A 19,912-nucleotide genomic window follows, 5' to 3' on the forward strand; every position below is an offset into this window, starting at 1 on the left:
GAGTACATTCTAGTCAGGAACCATTCTAAATCCAATCAAATCCTCCAATGTGTAAGAAGCAACCGTGTCATGCCGTGTCCTATCAGACAAAATCTGGCTGTACGTACTTCCAATGCTACCTGACTCAGATTTCCATGAAAAAAAATCCCTCAAACTGCCCTGAAATATCAAACACAAGATAACAGTCTTAGCTTGATATCTCCAATAGTTTCCTTGTTATAGCCTCTGAAACTTAAAGGGGCTTTCTAAGGAGAGTTCAACTAGGACGTGTTCGAGTGTGGCCGTACTGCACGTGTGCATTGTTCAACAGCATATGACAAGTGGTTGAACTACAGCTTGCACAAGTACTTGTCCCAACATTAGTTGAGACCAGACTTCTAAATTTTGTGATTTTGGCTTCTGACAAGCTTCAACCCACCCTGCTTGCCAACAATGTGAAACGACCGGCTATGTGGAGAAACCTGTTTAGACGACTGAGGCTTCGCACACAGGAGTAGCGTAACCCCTTACCTCCAGTTCTCCCCTTCGTCTGGCTATTGCTTTTTCCGACCAATTAGTGAAGATCTTCTTTGGGGGGAAGCTCAATGCACGAATCTACAAGAAAGATCAAGTGACTCTTGTAAATACATTTTGAATCCAGTGCATACAACACAAAATGCAATCTGAAACAACATTAACACACGTTTCAAGGTCAAATATTCCTTGCAGCGGTGGCAGTCTATTACATTACATTGCATTACATTACATCTATCTATTACAAGTAAGTTGCAGTAAATAAAGACAAAAACCATTCAAATCAATGACACATACACTACTTTGTCACTGTCCATCCACTTCTGACCTGAAATTTTACTTGACTTGTGATCAGCTTATGACTGACTTGTGATTGCCCATGACTGACTTGCAATTGGCAGTATTGTAGTTGAGACTTCTAAAGACTATCACAAGGACCCGACAAGACCATCACAAGACCTCCAGCCCAAATTCAAGTCCCATGCCTTCAAATGAAGTGCAACAGAAGCATTCCCTTGCCACACTTCAACCTGTTACTTGTGACCGGTCTCATATCTTTTGTTGTGATGGTCTCTCTCGTGATGGTCTCAACTACAGTACTGCTCACTGACTTAACCTAGTGATTGCCCTATGATTGACCTGTGACTGCACTATGATTGACTTGAGATTGACTTGTGACTGTGATTTGTGGTTGACCTGTGACTGCACTATGACTGACTTGTAACTGCAGTATCTCTGGCAACTGATGCATGCTTTGGACTATACATTAGTCATCGGCTAGAATTAGAAGCAAATTACTGCAGTGGCACCACGCCTGGGCCTCTTCCACCAACAATGTGTCGTGACAAGCCAAAATACACGTGCAGTTCCAGTGTGCAACCTGGACCTAAATACAGTGCCACCGCAGTGATGGCGTCACCCCGGATCAGTCATCATTGGATTAATCTTGACCTCCAACTGTAAAGTAGCTACCAGATGAAGGTCTTTTATTCTCATAAGGGTCCCTCGGTGCCCAAGTATACTTACTGCTGGGATTTTCTGCTTCATGTAGTCGTGGAGCTCTCGGAACTTGGAGTAGCGGCGGTAGATCTGCCACTTCTCGTCCAGTACCTGGATCTGGTGACAAAGAAACCAATGAAATAAAATAGACATGCTGCAGCTGGTCACTCCATTCGATACCAATTAAGAAAAAAAGAGTACACTGCAAACAGAATAAATTCAGTTAAACAGATTCAAAAGTAGTACTCCTATTTACACTTCTTATGAGACAAAGTTCTGAGTCTTTTTAAAAGCTAAATGATAAATGCCTTTGTTGCATCACTCAAACTGAGATGTAAACAGGAGCATATCCAGCACGGTGGGGGGGTCAAGTTCTGGAGACATGTAGCCTGTTTTTAGGGATCAAGAGCACTAGTGTTTCAGAAATGTTACTACTACCTGTTTGGTGGGGATATAAGGATTTTTCTTTTACAAATAAAAAATAGGAAGGTCAATTTTAGAGAGAAATCCCATTTTGTTATTCCCCACACCCAAGACCTGGATTCACTACTGGATATAAATTTCACTGACAACAGCAACAGAAGTTTTCTAAGTGAACAGACTTTTTGATAAGTCCACTGCAAGCAGATCCAAACTGGAAAAAGAAAAACCATGCCGGAAAACACATTGTCAGCCTTGAAACTTGCAGCACTGTTCAATCTAATTGTACACACAAGGTTTACGTACGTGCACTTCAAACACATAGTGGGCATCCCATCCGTGACCTCGTAGCATGTGACTGGGAATGCTGATGAGTATTGGATCACGCAGTGTCTCTGTGTGTGGAGTGATTGGTGAGGACTGTAAAATGGAAGAGGAAGAGAAACGGAACAAATTAGATTTACACAGCACTTCTCAAAACGGCAGAGGTCACTGCATTAAACACTTGGAGATCCACAAAATGCTGTTTATGGAGGAATATGCATTTATATGCTACATATGTATGCACTAGCACTGGTAAATAGTGATCTATACACTGGCAGTGCTCTATGCTCTAGTAAGATAGTGCCCTATGCCTGCACTGCACATACATGTATACAGTACTATTATTTTCATCTGACATATTTACAAATGTAAAGCATCTTCCCTTGGGCATCTAGAGCACCGGGGCAATAGTGTTCAAGAGTTAAGCATTTCTCAATCTCTTTGCCAATATAGGGGCTGTTTCTTGTTCGCACATATTGGCACCGTATCAATAGTTGTAGGGACTACACAGGTGTTGAACAATAGTTTGACAACTTTGTTTCGGGACGCATTTGTGTCTCCACAACTCAGCCCCAAATTTCCTAAGCCAAGCTGTCCTCTCATTGCAGGATGGATCAGGGCCCAATTTCACAGCGCTGCTTACCACAAGCAAAAAAACGGCGCTTACCGTAGCAGAAAATTCTGTGCTTACTGCGAACGTATTTCACAGGTTAGCGAGGAATTATGGCGTGTGTGTATGCATACATCCTGTACCTAAGGATTCTCTGCTTAAAGGGTTAGCGCAGAATTTTTCTGCTGGTTTCTAATTCTGCTGGTCAGATTGCTCTATACACTGCAGAGTATTTCATTCTTGAGTTCTACTGTGGTGTTCAAAACAAGCTTCACACAACGTGACAAATGCTCGAAGTTCATTATCTCATGCCCTTGTGAGCTCTTGTCCAATTCAGAATTTTCACCATGAGTATTAAACTGCTCACAAAGTAAAGAGAAACACTTCAGGTATATGTACTTACAACAGAGTATCTTCTCTTTGGTGGTGAGTTGAATTCTCCATTTCCTTGCAGTGACAAGGCACCATAAGAATCACTTCTACAGAGCAAACAAATCAGACTTCACTTGGGAATGTGATGGAAGGTCAGAAAAAAGGAAATTTGGACCAACACAAAACTTTGCCATGTGTTTTTGTCCGTCTGCTGTATGGCATACATTGGGCGTAGAACAAAAGAAAATCAACTCATACAAGGAAAAATTCCATAACTGTTCTTTCCATCAATTAGAAAAAATTAGCATTCCACTTTGTATTCTCCAACGCATCTGTAGCTGTTTCACTCTAAGTTGTGGGAAGTCTCAGGCCACATAGAAAAGTTCCATTAGAATGCCTTTTTATCCATGAACAAGCTGACAATGTATAATACTCTGCTATGACGCGGTTGGACCTGTCAAACATTCAAGTCAGGTAAACTAGTAACTGATAATCGACACGTGACTATGTGGACAGTTGAGGAATCCTGTCATGACAAAGATTTCAGATAGTCGTTTGCCCTTAAAGCCCAATGCAAACACAAATAAGTCACCACTTTTAATAACTTCGGAGGAGGTCAACTTACAAATGTAGGGGAGTCAGGATTTTGAGCTTTCCTTGCTTTCTACTTCTACAGCCTAGCCGGTTCAACTCCCAACCAGGCATCTAAAGCTCAGCATTTCTTTATTTTTTTGCCCAGGGCCCATGGGCAGAAGAGTTCATTGGTAACTAATAGGTCAACCCTTGTTAAATGACTTAAACTTTTCAGAAGCAACTTTTCATTGTTAAGCATTTCTGGTAATGAAACAAAGGATTCCTCAAAAGAACCCATAATGCACCACAATGTACAGCATATGTAGCTTATAAGTTTGGAGAAACCTGTAGAGATGAGTTACAGTTTTAGAGGTGGGACGAAAACCCTTTGATAATATCCTGGGTAAAACCCACAGAATAAGGTAGGTACGAGCAGAGAATCAAACCTGGGCTGTAGAGGTGAAAGGTAAGGACAGAAACACTACGCTAAACTGACTCCCTGATTTCCCCCTAGCCTGTTGGAATTTGATCCTGCCTCCCCACCGTTTCTTGATCTGTTTCCTGAGCTCCTCCATCTCCTGGCTGTGGTCCCTCTTGAGCTGCTCCAGCTGTCTCTCCCGCTCCAGCCGCTCCCTCTCCTGGTCCCGCCGCAGCTGCTCATCCCTCTCGCTGCGTTCCTCCAGCAGCCGCTGCTTCACTGTCTCCTCCACCAGCTTGCTGATCCTGCGGCAAATCAAACGTCAGGCCCTCGATGTCTTTGGTGACATAACTGTTTAAGTCATTATCTCTTTAACCACCTGCCGCCAGTCTTATTTTGGGATAAAAATGTTGACTTTCCCCTCAAAAAAGCAAGAATGGCAGCAAACTATTCAGGCTCTACCACAAGCCAGGAATACTGATTTGCAGGAGTCATTTGAACAGTATAGCCTAAGTGTAGTACTTTTCTTACAGCAAACTCATAACTTTTTTACCATTCTGAAGCACACCCGCAGAGCGATACTTGCTACTAAATCAGGTGTGCACAGCGCCAACTTCAAGTTTAACTCATGGGCTCTCTCCAGTATCCACAAATTTTGCAAACGTTGTGTGCGTGCATGAAACAAATCAAGGATTAGCAAAATTTCTTTAATTTTCCAGCCAGCACACGGATGCCCAAGACCCCCCCCCACACACACTCAACCTCTGAGGACAAGTTCAAGTCAGTTTGTGCGTACAAAGACAAGTGATTAATGAAGCAGACTTGTTGTATGAGTGTACCTGTTGTCATCAGATAACCCTCTTTGGTACCCGCACTGGGCAGGCAGAACCTCACCTCTCCTGATTCTCAAGTTCTTGTAGATGAGCTCTCTCCGCCTCGATGAGAGCCCGCTCCGCTTGCCTCTCTTTCTCGAACTCCTCCCTTTGTTGGATCAGGTCGCTCTCTTTCTCCTTTGTCTGCTCCTCCAGGTGCTTCAGACCCTGTTAAAAACAAATCCGGAACAGTAATTACAGCCAAACACTGTGTGTTTGCTGGTCGAGAGACCTAAACTCGGGAGATCTGAATGAATAATTAAAGCAACAAAGTGAATATTTGTTAATAATGCATGTCAACCCTAGTCATTATTAAAGAAGGAAGCTGTTCTTGAGCCTGAACCAAATAACTGTCTTCAGATTTTGCTGGCTTTGTCATTCACAGAGTATGTCTGGCTGGGAAATCTATCACCTACATGTACAATATGCTTCCCAAGGCTTTTCATGGAGGGGTTGGCTTCAACATTAATGATATTTACAACAACGTTTCCGGGTTTGTATTTGAAGGCTCGTTTGTGTTTCTTCAAATACCTGTTTCTGATGAACTGATCTAGAACAGTGTAAAGGCACCTGTTTATTGGCTTTACATGAGACTCGGTGCCAAAATGAGACACGACCAGCTGAATACTTGGATAAAAAAATTCCACAGAACTCAAAATTAAAGAAAAGTTACTTGAAAAATCATCTTTATAAGGAAATACTGTACTGTACAATGTACATCTCTCCAGGTTTTCATGAATCCAAGACAAAGAAAATCAGGAATCAACAGTTTGAAAGCAGGAATTGTAGCATGAAATGCAAGAAAACCCCATGAACCAAGCATGTGGTATTAGTTTGCTGTTAATGTCCATGACTGGTGCACAAGCATGTACATGGCTGCTAATCCTGTTGGCAAAAAATGCTGCAGAGCAAGTGGGGCACTGATGATGAGAGATAACTGCCTGGGAGATGAGCGCAGCAAGACGTAGGTGCACGGTGACAATGACCAAACGGACTGCAAAATAATGGCCTAAAATCAACAAAGTAAACTTTCCATCTTTAAAGAAATCACATCAGTCATGCATATTGATACAAAAACGACCTAAAATGAGATACAATATTTCAGAGAATGCATGTTGTTACTTGAAGGAAGTTTGAGTGCATCTCAAAGTTCCTAGATTCCAATATTAGAAGCACAGACTGCATTCACTTGATAAGTACCGATGCACTGGCATGCAGGAGGTTAAGAGTTCTTGGCCCATATCTGCCATCGTTCCATTTTTCTCTTGGTCAACTGCTACAACGTACTGGTACATATCTGTACTTGTGCCACAAGAGAAAAGCCCAATATAGAAGTGTACAGATTATGTACAATGCTTAGAAGTGTGACAATGCTGAAAATGGAAAAAGAAGCTATCATCCAATAAAGGTAATACGGAAGAGTCATCTATTGGCATTCCAATATTTGCCACTCGAACCTTTCTTTAAATGCTCTCATGAATGCCGGTCTGACAGAAATGCTAGAGAACATAACAAAAACTAGAAATAAGGAAAAGAGGTCTGCAAATTAAAACTATCCATTATAAAGATGTACCGTACATGCACAAAGAAATGGAAGTCAGAAGAGCTTGTTCTGCACGTAAATTGAACTGTTAGTTGGGAACTTCTGCCAGCTTTTTCAAATGACAATTCTGTTTTTTCTGGGGTGATAAAAAAAGGGGAACTGTATCAGCTGCAAGAGCGTTCGGGGGGAGGAGGGAAAGGAGGGAATCCACGCAATCATCCATGTAGTGGATTAATAGCTGAGAAATCCCATCAAGTCATTTTCCAACAGAATTAACCATTTTGGGCTACTGATATTGTTTGGATTTAGAATGGACAAGAAATGTGTCTTAAGTCTCTGCATTTCATATGTAGATGTACACGTACATGTTGAGCATACTGCATTTGCATGTACATGTAAGTTAACTTCCAAAGCTAAATTCCATTTGGAAAGGGCAATAATATCTGAAATCTGCCTGCTTTCGAAACTGCAGACCCTCTGCTTAAATCATCATGGAAAGTTATGATATTAACATAATGCACATGCATTATTTTTCAGGTTCAAGTCTGGCAATCATTTACATACAGCATGTGCAATACAATCGATCTGAAGTTATGAACATACATTGTACATGTACAGGAATCGACCAGTACATCTGTCCAGATATTGATTTCTTGTATGTACATTGTACACTATGGCACACGATGCCTTATACACTGCAATTACTGGTGGCACTTACTGCTCCTGTCAACTCTCTGGGCCCGGAATGTACATGTATATTAGGTGGAAATACAAAGCAAATGTGAACACTCAAACACCGGGTACCAGTACCTATATATGTGATATGCAACCATTTAATGTCAGTAGTCAAGCCCCTGGGAAAACATACTTTGGAAGCAAACAGCATTGCCAGATGCTGTGAGCTTTGTCACAATTAGCAGTCCAGCTACAGGTGTATGTACATGCACAGATGCTTCTTGAGAACTCGCCTAACTCAGGCTTCCCACCAAAATCGGAGAACCAAGTTCTGCGACTTTTCCAGGACCTAAAACACGACAATTTCCATGGCATTGTAAAGCCAGTTTGCAGTGACTAGCTGTTTGGTATTCTGAACTGAAAGAACGCCATTTTTACAGACAGACAACAAATTCATCATTACTCCGTTATCACATCAAAAGTAGCCCAACTAAACCTTGCAAGATCTTGATTTCCGTGACTTTTCTGTGACTTTTTTTCCCTACTTATATAGGACTAGACTATTTCTCCCAATTTTCGATGGCTTTTCCATACCTTCACAGGACAATTTATTCCAGCATTTTTTAGGGTTTTTCCAAAACTGTAAGAACCCTACAAACTGGTGTGTATTTCAGTTACACCTGTTGTAAAGATTGCTGGTGCGGGCAGACACGAGAAAGCAGTGAATTTACTCCCTTGTTGCGATAATATTTATAATCACGGCACAAGCTTCTCACTTTACCAATGAGTGTAAACTTCTTTTCAAAATTAGCACTATATGTACCGGTACAATGTACATGTACATGTAAAACTGTGTTGTGATCAAATCAGAATATTATCCGAAAACCTCTAGGCCAGGCAACAATAACAATGGTATGTGCCCAAAGACAATGGAAAGTGTGCTTAACTAAAGAGAAGCACAGACACACACAATACAAGTTGTAAAGTGGGCAGATTTAGGAATAAAAAGAATATTTGAAATTAACTTATTCAAAAGACAACAACCCACTCAAGAAACCAATGTAAAACATCAGGTTTTCAACATGATGGACACCAAACTAAATGTTGGCAAAATAAAAAATTTGCAACCTAAAGTGACAAATAAAAACAAAGTTTGAAAGTTAGTAGCCCTCCACCAAAGTGTTGTTTAAATGTAAAGAGATTAGTGGACAATGGTTGAAAGCACAGCCATGTTGGAGTTATCACTCTAACTGTTCAATGTATGCTTCCACAACTGTAGATTATGGGGGAAGGGAGGGGGGGTTAAGTTATCCCAAGTGGGAGAAGGAAAAAGAAGGGAAGCGAACAACCTCACAAAAATTATGAACGGAATAGGGGTAATGCAGTACCAGGGACAACATGACAAATAAGAGGAGAGGATGGTGTCGACAATTTACATGTAGGATGCATATTTCAATTTTGACTTTGGTATACTTTTTGCAAATTCAAACCGGATGGAAACCCTTCACTCCTCTGGTTCTGCCGAGGAGATAAACTTTACCCATGTCACAATGTTGGTTCGAATATATTCTGTTGATCTCATTTGCATGTTGACACTGTTACTGTTTGCCCAATAACGGGTTATGGGATTATTAACAAACAAACAAGGTTAGAACAACAAGAACAGATGTGCATTTTTCAGTGAAACCAACTTAACTTAATTTGTCTACCGTACGTACACGTATACAATCACATGAACAAGACAAGCACGTTACCAAAAAACAGGGCTTACGTCCACAAGTTTATGCAGTAGAGAAAAGGCTAGGATTAGGGCCATGCTTGTGAATGTGTTCACACACCAGAATAAAACACACCACAGTGTCCAGGCAAGTATCTGTACAGGTGCAAAGAGACAAGGGTGAGATGAGGCAAGGGCAAAATATCAGGTTTGGGGGAAGTCTGAGGTTCAGCGACTGCAGTCTGTTATGTGGAAAAATATGGGGGTGATCAGTTCAAAATGAATTATTTTCCTGATCTCCTTGATGGATGAAAAAAAAATGGATTGTTTCCCCGACAAGTTGAGGGTATTACACACTGCGACAGAGGGGGTGATGGTCATGTGTTAAATATAAATGTATGGCAAACACGTTACTGAAATCAGGAAGTTTGATTGATTTCTGTCTCATTCGTTCATGCCAAGAATCTTTGAAATTATATAGACACATGTAAAAAGATGCCTTTAACAACTTTTCCCCCGATAAGACTACATGTAATTGTAGTCTTTACTGTAGTGTACTTGTAGTCACAAGGTCTAACCCACAACCTTGAGGCAGTGCATCCTTCGCTATCAGCAATGCAATTTTCCCATGCAGCCTCAATCCTCCAAAATCCTGCAAAACCGCCTGGAGGATTTTGAAGGATTGAGGATGGTCAGGGCTACTGTATACCAGTACACTATCTGAATAAATCCCACTAATACATACTGGTACATGTTCATGTATTCATTGCATAATTCATTCCAATGCATGATGACACTGCACTCAAAGAATAGAAGTTTCATTCCACAGAGAAAAGGAAGTTCCATTGCAAAGTCAAAGGAAATAACTTGCCTTAGCCCTAACAGTGCTCAATCCAACAATTTTGATATGATTTTCCGTATATGTACACCCAAGGGGTTAGGGTAGCTAATGGATAATATTCAGGATATATCCAGGCCAACGGTAGCAGGTATGTTTTCAACTGTGCTTTGTGCAGTGGAAAGAAGAATTTTATATGACAGCCAGAATGTTGCTTTATGCAGGCAAGGTCAAATGGAATGGAATATTCTATGTGTCACCACTGAATTATTCTAACCCAATGCACTCATAGAATTGACAGGTACCTGTACACTGTACATGTATGATCCAAATTCAAAATGCAAAGACTTCTGTCCCTTAAGCGTAACAATGTACAGGTAGATTTTTTCAGTATGTAAACTTGTTGATTCAAATGTGGTATCAAGGCAATCAAGCCTGATAAACAAGGTGCTGTTGACTCTGTCCTGGGAATCGACAGAACTGTCAGTATTTTGATGCAATCTTGGAGGTCATGTTCAAATATCTGCAAAAGGACTCAAACTAGCAACTCCATTCCGTAAAAACGCTTACGTGTTTTCAGATTTCTGCCTGAACCCATAACAAAAAGCCAAGGTATCCAGACAACACTGTCTACTTTCTTGAGCTCAGTTTTGACTGTGTTTTATTTAGCACATTACATGCACATATCAGCATGCTTGTCTGACAAGAGCATTGAGAAGTTCACATGTTAACCAATGAAACTGTGGAATCGATACCAGCCATGGTTACACTGGCTCCACAAAAATCCAATGCTTGTTTCGTGGATTGTTTCAACATGCAAAGCAAAAGACAGAGCCAAAGCTGACGCTGATGTCTTGTAGAAGTACACTGACAGGAAAGGTGGGAAGTTCCCAGAGGGAGATGAAACTGCAAGAGCTGGGAGTTGATGTGTGACAAGGATTCCAACAGATCCCGGATGTCCAGAACCTACAGGTAGATTACGCTGAGGAGAACCACTATAAAAGGGAATTCATGATGGGATACAAAAAGGTGTGCTGGGCCACTGTATAAAACTGTGTGAAATGGGTGCTGTAAAAATATTTCCCGATGACGGAAAATGCTTTAAGCATCTGACCTTTAAATAGCTTGAAATTTTCTTCCAGAGGACATTGTTGCATTGGATAAACAAAATTAACTTGAAATGAATATAGTGAAGTACCGGTATTTCTGACACATGCAAGTGCTTTTAATGTGAAAATGCTACAGGTAACTTCTATTTGATCAAAAATCATTTTCTTTTTCCAATTTTCTAGTATTAAATGTACTGATTTGGTAATGAACAGTAAATTCATGTAACACTGGGCTTGACTGAGAGTGCTCATAAAATACTAGCATAAATGAGCCTCTGGTTTTCATGACCGACTATGAGTGTGTAAACAAAATGTACGTACGTACACTGTACACTGCAAACAGACACCAGGTAAAGCTTTGTGTCTAAAACTGTCTTAATTTCATCTTTACATTTTTCATTCTACCATACATACATGCATATACCAGGGTATGCAACAATTGTACCTTGTTTTGCATGAGCACAGCAATTTTAAGGACAAGTTCGCTCACTCAGGATCCTACAACACATGTTTTCCCAACTAAAACATCTTGATCCCTGTACAGTCCTTAATCCTTTACATGTCGAAGAACTGATGACTTTCAGGTGTAATTTTTTTCATTTTTCAGTGCAACATTTTTGGACCTGTCAATACACATGAACATGTGCACGTGTGTACTTGGTCTTCATTTCTGTACGGGAAAATTCCCATTAATGGTATCCCTAATCCCTAATTGCTCCCAAAGAAACTTTTGTTTCTGTAATAACCAGAGTTGTTGTCAGGTCGAACACCAGTTATTAAAGTTCTTTCAATTCTCTGCAATTCCATCCTCCATGTTTGAGCCCACATTCACAGACGCAGTTATGAATTTTCTGTGCAGTGGTTTCTCATGGGACTGTTTACATTGAGGGCGGACTAACTGTGCGATAGGGCGTAGACTCGCTGCATGTGGAAATCTTGTCGAGACAAAGATACCTCACTGAGACCGCTTGTTCTGGCCAATGAGTGGTCTCACTAGGCTTGATGTCACATACTGAATGCATGGTTCGGCACTTCCTAAGTCATTGTGCCTTTTATTATTTCTGTAGAGCACTGCTGTTATTGCAGAAAGTCAGTAATTTGTGTACCAAACAGGAATAATGTCTTCTTTTAACACTTTCCAGTTTACTGCTCATCATCTGTGTCAATGGGCCCTACACTGTACATGTACACGTAGGTCATCCAGTCTCAAGCCACAAGCTACTGAAATGGACATTGACAAAGGTATTCCTTTAGAGCCAATGTTAAATCCTTTGCCATTGTGACGTGACCAAACTCATGATGGCCTTCACTACAGCAGAGGCACCAATAGTTTTGTGTGAAATACGGTACCGGTAGCTTACATGTACCTCTCACATCCACCATGCATTTAATACAATGCAAACCATTCCCGAATGTCCATGATTTTAAGCTTAAAAATGTGTGATTCTTTAAAAGCCACAGAGCAGCAAACATAGCAAAGCAAGTCGACTAGGTATTAAGCGATACAACAATGAAACCCCAACAGTACACACATTGTACATGAATGCCATTGTCACAGCTCACTTGAATAGTTTGTGATGGCCTTGCAAAAGGCTCGTGAGGACTTGACAAGAACATTGTGTCAGGAGGTGTGTTCTACAAAAATGTTGAGCCAAGGCTTTTCTAAGCAATATTTCATGCATAGCAGCTGCCAATTCCTTATACATGTAGATGCACTACTGGGCAGCATGGCTAGCACTGTGGGCACATGATTACGCAAGACTAGAGGCGCATTTTGAGAGGGCAAACATTTGGTATGTACAGTCCCCAATACAAAAATATAATCAAAAAGGTGGCAGGCCAGTGGTGTATCCTGGTCATCGGTCACAGACGGGAGCTTAGATTTTTCTTTCCCAAGCCAACTGTCCAATGTTTTTTTATAAAATACTTCACTTCCCAAAGGAAGGTGGTTATACTGTTTCTAATATACTAGCACTTTCCCATACAAAAAATGTAATGACAAATTGGGGGGGGGAGGCTGACAACCTGCCCCCTTCCTCCACTGGATATTCCAGCAGGGTAGACTGAAATGTAAGACTGTAGAGCCAAAATACCCGCCGCCACTATCTTTTCCATTTTGGTGGTAAGCTTTGAATGCAAATCCATGTGTAAATTCCGGTCAAAAGTTTCATGAACTGGGAGCTATTAAGCATGGAAAAGACAAAAACAATGGCTAGTTGAATGGCAATATGTATTTGCAAGTTGTCTGCACGTTGTCTGTCTAAAACTAGACTGTATCTAATGGGAGGTTATGGATTCTCAAAAGTCCCCTGATCATTCTTTGCAGCTTTCCACTTACCTCCATCTTCTCATTTAATTTCCGTTGCTCTTCCTTAAACCGGCTCTCACTGAAGCTCTCCGTTTGCAGAAGTTCTTCCAAACCCTGCTTCTTGCGGGTGATCTGCTCTACGAGGTGCGTGAGCTTTGCTGTCTCTCTTTTCAGTTCCTCCTCTGACTCCAGCAGGCTGCTCTTGGCGGCCAAGGCCTCCTCTAGCAGCCGCCGCTGCTCTCCCATCTCCTCGCTGTCCTGCCCCTTCCTCACCTTCAGCTCCGCTCGTCCCTCTTCAAGTGCCGAAAGCTCGTCCTGGATGCTACACTCCTTGGTTTGGAGCAGCTCCTGCAGCTGTTCCTTCATGTCCTTGATGCCCGCATCCTCTATGGTGAAGCTTGAAAGAGTCCGGCTCCGAGTCATATTGAACTGCTTCAGGTGCTCGTCGGTACTGTTCAGCTTCTGCTTCTGCTTCTCCATGGCTGCCTTCCGATCGGACAGCTCCTGCTCAAGGTAATGCAGATTGGCTGCCTCAATCCTCAACAGATTGTTCCACTCAGCTTCCAGAATGCTTTCGTCCCTGCGTTTTTGTTTCTCAAGCTCAACAAACTCGGCCTCGATGTCCTTTTCTACATCTGCTTCCCGCGCTTCCAGGGACAGTTCTTCCGTGGTTATTCTCTTTTCTTCCGCTTCTATCCTCTCCAATTCTTGCCTCAAATCTCTTTTTTCTTCTTCGCTCATCGCGGCCTTTATTGCACGCTCATTTTCCGTCTTCCTCCGGCCCAGTTCTGCCTTCTTGTCTTCCAGCTCGGTCCTGCTCTGCCATATTTCCGCAACACGGTTCTCGGCCTTGGCCTGGATGCTTTTCTCAGCCTCCTCGATGGTGTCCAGCTGCCGCTGCTTCAGCTTGTCAAAGTTGGCCCAGGCCTCGGCCACTTGCTGGTTTTCCATGGCTAGCTGGGCCTTCACTGAATCGTCCATTGTCTTGGCCAGCTGCCGGGCCACCTCGTGTTTGGCTTTCAAAGCCTCTAGCTTCTCCCGCTCTATCTCCAGGAAGTGGTGCTCCTCATCCCTCTCGCGCTGGACTTGCTCTTGCTGCCTCTGGAGATCCAGCTTTGCCTAATTACAAAAAAGGAGAAAGGAGTACCAGACAGTAAATTAGTGACTACTTTGCAAAAACCCCAAAGAACTATTCACACATCATTGTGTAGCAAGACATCATCTTGGAGAAGACACTGCTACAAAGTATGGTGAAAACATACACATTTCAAACAGCATTCCTCTTGTACAATGGCTTACCATTATTACATGTGATTTCAGTTGGTAGAGTTGTAACTACATTTAAGTCATTTCTGACTAACAAGTTGAGTCTCAGGTCCATTATTTTTAGCCAAATCAAGTCACAAGTCATTTTGTCTCAAGTCCAGTAAAGTCTCCAGTCCATTTTCCCCATGTCAAGTCCAATGTCACTTTTCACCAGCATATCTGATGTTATAATACAGGTGATTCACAATAGTGTGCCTCCAAGAGTCTGCAATGTGTTGACCAATCACAGAGTGCTAAATCTGTCGACTCAATGCGCATTGGAAAGGGTCAACAGATTTCACACACCATGACTGGTCAAGGCATTACAAACTCTATTTAATTGCTTTTGTGACCCATGGTGTTTAGCCTCTTTGGGGCAAATGCTTAATGGCAGACTGTGGAGCACTTCCATTGGAAGAGTTATTTTAATATCTTTATTGGTCTCGCATATTGAGTTGTTTTAATTGTGAACCAGGATGGGCAGTTAAGAATTGTATCTGACAGGTGCTGTAACAAATACAAACAAAGAAAGGGTTAGTGGGGCATTTGAGAGAACTGCAGTTTATTGCTTGAAAGTTGTAATTGCAAGAAATAAATCCTGCGGCAAAGATGTTCAAAAATCTTTGCCTGATTACCTTCTCCAGGTTTTCCTCCATCGCTGCTTCTTTCTCTTCCAGCTTTGCCAGTTCTGCTTGGAACTTCTCCCTTTCTTCCCGGAGCAGGTCTTCCAGCTTCACTCTCTCCTCGGCTAGCTCCTCCTCCCGCTCCAGCAAAATTTTTTCCCGCTTCTGCTCCATTTCAGCCAGCCGCTGCCTCTCCTCTTCTGCCCGCTTTTCAGTCTGCTCTCTCTCCGATTCCAGTGCAATGGCCATCTCCCGGCATTGGCGCTCGCTGTCTTCCCGCTGGCGGTCCAGTTGTTCCAGGTGTTCCTGGAACTCCTGGCACTGCCGCTCCTTCTCTCGATTGTACTCCTCTAGCTGCTTCAGGATGTCCCGGTTCTGCCGGTGCCGCTTCTTGCGTTCTTCCTCCAGCTCCTGCTCGGCCTGGGTGGCTTTGTGCTGAGCCTGTTGCCACTGCTGGCGCATCTGCTCAATCTGCTGCTGCTGGGCTTCCAGGTCCGACTCACCCTTCTTCTGAAACTCCTGCCGATGCGACTCGGCCACTTTAAACTTCTCCTCAAGCTTTTGTATTTCAATCCTGAAAAGAAAAGAGGTTTTCCTATTTGGGTGAAATGTACGGCCATAAAAAAAAACAAAAAAACGGTTTAACCCTAACAATGCTACATTCTCCAATTCAGTCAAAAAGCAAGGATCTTGTTCCAGTGGCATTACTACAGTGATGAAAAATCCACGTACTTGAAGGAAAGGTAAGCTTATTCTAATATGTCAATAAGCAACTTGGGACATTTATGCAATGTTTTGCATTACACGTGGGCTTTCCTATGGCACTGAGGTAGGACACCATCCATAAAGCCCCAACAGGAAAGCGCACATGTAAATAAAGCAGGACATAATTATTTTTTAGATCTACTGCTTCATTTGGAGCGTCTGCTGATGGGGCACTGCATTCTTCAATGCAATCTTAACAGTGAGGGGTGGGTGTTGGCATCTAAAGCAGACTGGAAATGTTTACTCAAAAAGTGATATTGAGGTACGGGGAATGACTGCAGTGGCTACACCTCAACTGGAAAAATATCTTAATCTCAAATGGCCACAGCCTAAGATTTCTCTAAAAACTCAATCTAATACAAGGATATCACATTTGTCTTTGTCAGTTTTGCTTCAGAATTTTGTTCCACTTTGTTCCAGTGCTGGCAAAGACAGCAAGGGTTCCAATTTCAATAATTCTGTTACCAGCAATGTGAAGCTACAAGCTACTTATTAAAATTAACTGGGATGAGTGACATTTTTCTGTCATAATTCAGACCCTGGGACCTTAAGGCCCGACTTGCAATCTGCCCGGAGTGGGACCAAGAAAGGCCACAATACTCCTAGCAACTTTTGGCGGGACCGTATTTTGCTGGATCACGAACAATTACAAAATGAATGTCAATGCTGTCGTGTCACTGCCAACAAGATGGCACTCTACTGAACAATCCCCACCAACCGGGCTCTGTCAACTGATGAGGGGATGTTTCTGCTCAAGGCAGATTGATGTCGCAGACTGACTTTACAGATTCTAACTCCTTTCTGATCAGATCAAAATAAAAACAGCAAACAAACTTAGGCACACCTTTTTAACTCCAGCTTGTCCCATTCTTCCTTGTGCTTCCGTTCCATGCCAGCCCTTATACAGTAAATGAAGAAACAAAATGAATCACAATCATGAAACACAAATTAAGAATAAACTGCCATGCTGTGAGGAAATAAAAACACCTAAACTCGATTTTGGAGTGACAACTCTCCCTCAAATTTTTCGAATATTACCTAAAGTCTTTGCTGTCTATACATTCTTTGGCACCTCTTTCCTTTTAGGCAGAGCACAAAAAAATTTTTTGGCCACCAAAGTTTTCAACTATAAACACATGTATAATTTTGGATGGTTTTCACAAAGACGTTGACAAGTGCTACCATGGCTCACTAAGATAGCAATATCCCAACTATGCAAAAACTAGGCAAGAGTCGTACCCACTATAACGAAGTGTGGCTGCTAGCAGATTTTCTGTGGATCTATACATGCTTAGATCGTTCATGGATTTGGACTTCAGTTCTCTGCGTAGACGCTTCGCTTCTTCAGGATGGTTGAAGCGAAGAAGGTTGGTTTCACCAATACCAACAATGCAGCCTGCATTAATAAAATTAACACACACATGCACATAAGAACAAAAAAAATTCAGGTCACTCTGGATCCGAATGAGGCCAGATTCACAATCCAGACTGACTGTGTATCAAAAGGTGATGGCAAATCAATTATGAATCCATCACTAGTCTATCCATTATAGTCGATCAAAAGTCTGGATCACAGTGCTTTTAACAATAAACTGCCTTCACACGCAGGACATGTACATGTCTTTGTGCTCTTTTCACCATTTTTCAAATGACTGCTGTTACCTTGAGTAAGTTGTAAAGGTGCCCTGACTTGGGTGCCATTGACAGAGCAGACAGCCTCCTCTATTGGATGGAGACTGACTATCCCTCCTTTGTTGCTCAGCCAGCAATGCTTATCTTGCACATCAGCACCAAAAAGAACTGAGGCAAGCAAAGAAAAACAAGTCACCTAATTAATTTGTATTAGGCAGTCCTCTCATATTTATCAATTTTAACACATTTTTTTAACATAAATACTCACTTTTTCAGTTGGTTTATTCTGATCTTGTATTGTTTTAAATACATATTGTTTCAAGAGAGAAGTATTTTTATTCTCCACAAGGAGTGCAATTCAGCCTTAAGCCAGGATAGTTTTTGTACTTACAGACCATTAATAATACATTAATTATTCATACTGCTGTTGCATTATCACCAACTCAGCATTACAGTTTGCACAAGGCTGTAAAAATAGAGTGTCCTGACTGACCCTGACCCTCCAAAATCCTCAAAATCAACCCCGACACTTGGAAGGATTTTTTCAGAGCTCAGGAAGGTTAAGCTAGGCTATTACTACTTTACATGGCCCTTGATTGCTGTTCCTTGAAATAAAAAAATCTGTATGCCTAAGCTTTTCTGTGCAGAGTTAGATTTTACCTGGAAAGTTAAATGTACAGTTTTAATAACTAAATTTTCATAAAAGTGCCCCCAGCTTAATTTTTTTTATCACACAGCACAACAAAGAAGAAGCACTTATTAGTCAACAGATCCTGCATCATGAGTAGTAAGCAAATCCTATCATCTAATGGCTTTCATTCAATCCCAATTTGGATGCAATAAACAGCCCATCCAAGCAATATTCCTAAACGTATGTTCTTTTCAATCCCTCACCAATGTCACAGGGATGGTCAGCATCCTGATGGCCGATGGTCGTGTTCCCTTCCTGCGGAGGATCGAGACCATGCAAAACAAAAACATTACAACTACTCTCATGTGACAGACTGCACAGTTTGAAGAAGAAATAGAGTGAGACGTTTCCAACCCACAGGTGAACTCTCAACCTCCACACAGCAGTCATCTTACTGGGCTTTGACATTTCTAGATATTGGCCAGCAGGGCCCGATATTTTCTTTGACCTAGTCCCCTCCCTGACTGCACCTGTGTTGTGTTCCCCACCTGGGCCCATTGCACTGTAGCGAGCAAAGCATGGCATTCACACATACACCGTTCTGGTCCTGAACACAATAATGCCTATCTGCTCAACTTCCCTGAATATCTTGGAGAAAGTTTATTCCACCAACATGCTGCGGTGTCTGTGCCAATTGGTTCACGACACAAGTCGTGCTCTTGGAGCACATTGCATGTACATGTACAAGAGCACTCAAGGGCTCTGTTGGGTACATGTATGTACGATACATGCACCTCTCCATCCATATCTAACTAATTAACTGTGACCTTGTATTTACAAGAGCAATTGCTCTGGATGTTGTTTTCTTGATGTTTTAAGTTGGGCTACAAGTATTTCATGTACATGGCAAGAAAAGATAAATAAAAGCCGGTCTATCTTGGCCACACTTTCTTCCTTTATAGCCCCATTTTCCAAGATTATGGTGGCTGACATATTGATGGGATTACTGTCAAATATCTCTCACCTTGATGTGATAAAGTTTAAGTCCCGTGCTTAACAGGTCATCATCCACGCCAATCAGATGAGGTAGGTCTGAGTCCAGAACCACTCCCATTCCTTCTGATCTCAGGGCTAAGGTGCGCTCCTGAAAAGATGGGTGAAAGACACACAAAAAATCCACATTTTCACAATTTTCAACATCTAAAACTGATAACATTTTATTATGACACTCTGTCAAAAACTGAAAGCACATCAATCAATATTTGCTATCTTCATTTTTGTCTCCAAAAATTCCAAAAAGAATACTGCACATCAAACTCATTCTGAGAAATACTACATCAATAAGCCAGTTCGGTATTCCAACAGCGCATGCCCAAAAAGAAGTGCATCCGAGGTCATTCAAACGCGCGTGCTAGGTCTGCCCAGTGCTGCACCTTCATTATTTTCTGTGTTTCTTTCCACTTGGTGGCCCACTCTTCTGTCAGCATTTTTACCTACAGGGAAAGAAATTTGGAAAGAAACTAATGAAAAAAAAAATACAATTCTTTAAGTGCACAATACATGTACTTCAAGCTTTACATGGTAGAGTAAATACACCAGTGATATATGTAGATGAAACAAGGTATTTATTCAGAAGAATTATTGCTATGGGAAGGAGCAGGTGTC

At 41.8% G+C, this 19,912-nt stretch overlaps 1 protein-coding gene across 3 annotated transcripts in view; it reads right to left on the reverse strand.

Annotated features, from left to right (window-relative positions):
* The window catches only part of LOC110981394 (kinesin-like protein KIF16B), a 52,084-nt gene that overhangs the window by 6,087 nt on the left and 26,085 nt on the right, over nt 1-19,912 (reverse strand). The window contains exons 16-30 of one of the 3 annotated variants that reach the window (XM_087137881.1): nt 19,681-19,740; nt 19,272-19,391; nt 18,511-18,562; nt 17,647-17,784; nt 17,224-17,380; nt 16,829-16,882; nt 15,232-15,793; nt 13,322-14,410; nt 9,091-9,192; nt 5,124-5,269; nt 4,355-4,534; nt 3,270-3,345; nt 2,239-2,352; nt 1,540-1,629; nt 511-594 (exon numbers count right to left, since the gene is read on the reverse strand). In XM_087137881.1, the coding sequence (XP_086994007.1) occupies nt 511-594; nt 1,540-1,629; nt 2,239-2,352; nt 3,270-3,345; nt 4,355-4,534; nt 5,124-5,269; nt 9,091-9,192; nt 13,322-14,410; nt 15,232-15,793; nt 16,829-16,882; nt 17,224-17,380; nt 17,647-17,784; nt 18,511-18,562; nt 19,272-19,391; nt 19,681-19,740 (3,024 nt within the window). Of the gene's footprint in view, nt 1-510; nt 595-1,539; nt 1,630-2,238; nt 2,353-3,269; nt 3,346-4,354; nt 4,535-5,123; nt 5,270-9,090; nt 9,193-10,988; nt 11,010-13,321; nt 14,411-15,231; nt 15,794-16,828; nt 16,883-17,223; nt 17,381-17,646; nt 17,785-18,510; nt 18,563-19,271; nt 19,392-19,680; nt 19,741-19,912 lie in introns of all 3 variants that reach the window. The other 2 variants (XM_087137882.1, XM_087137887.1) reach the window with 2 other exon arrangements.

This window comes from Acanthaster planci, linkage group LG01, assembly GCF_054643075.1.
Source record: "Acanthaster planci isolate LZ-2023a linkage group LG01, COTS_SCS, whole genome shotgun sequence".
In the NCBI taxonomy this organism is placed as follows: domain Eukaryota; kingdom Metazoa; phylum Echinodermata; class Asteroidea; order Valvatida; family Acanthasteridae; genus Acanthaster; species Acanthaster planci.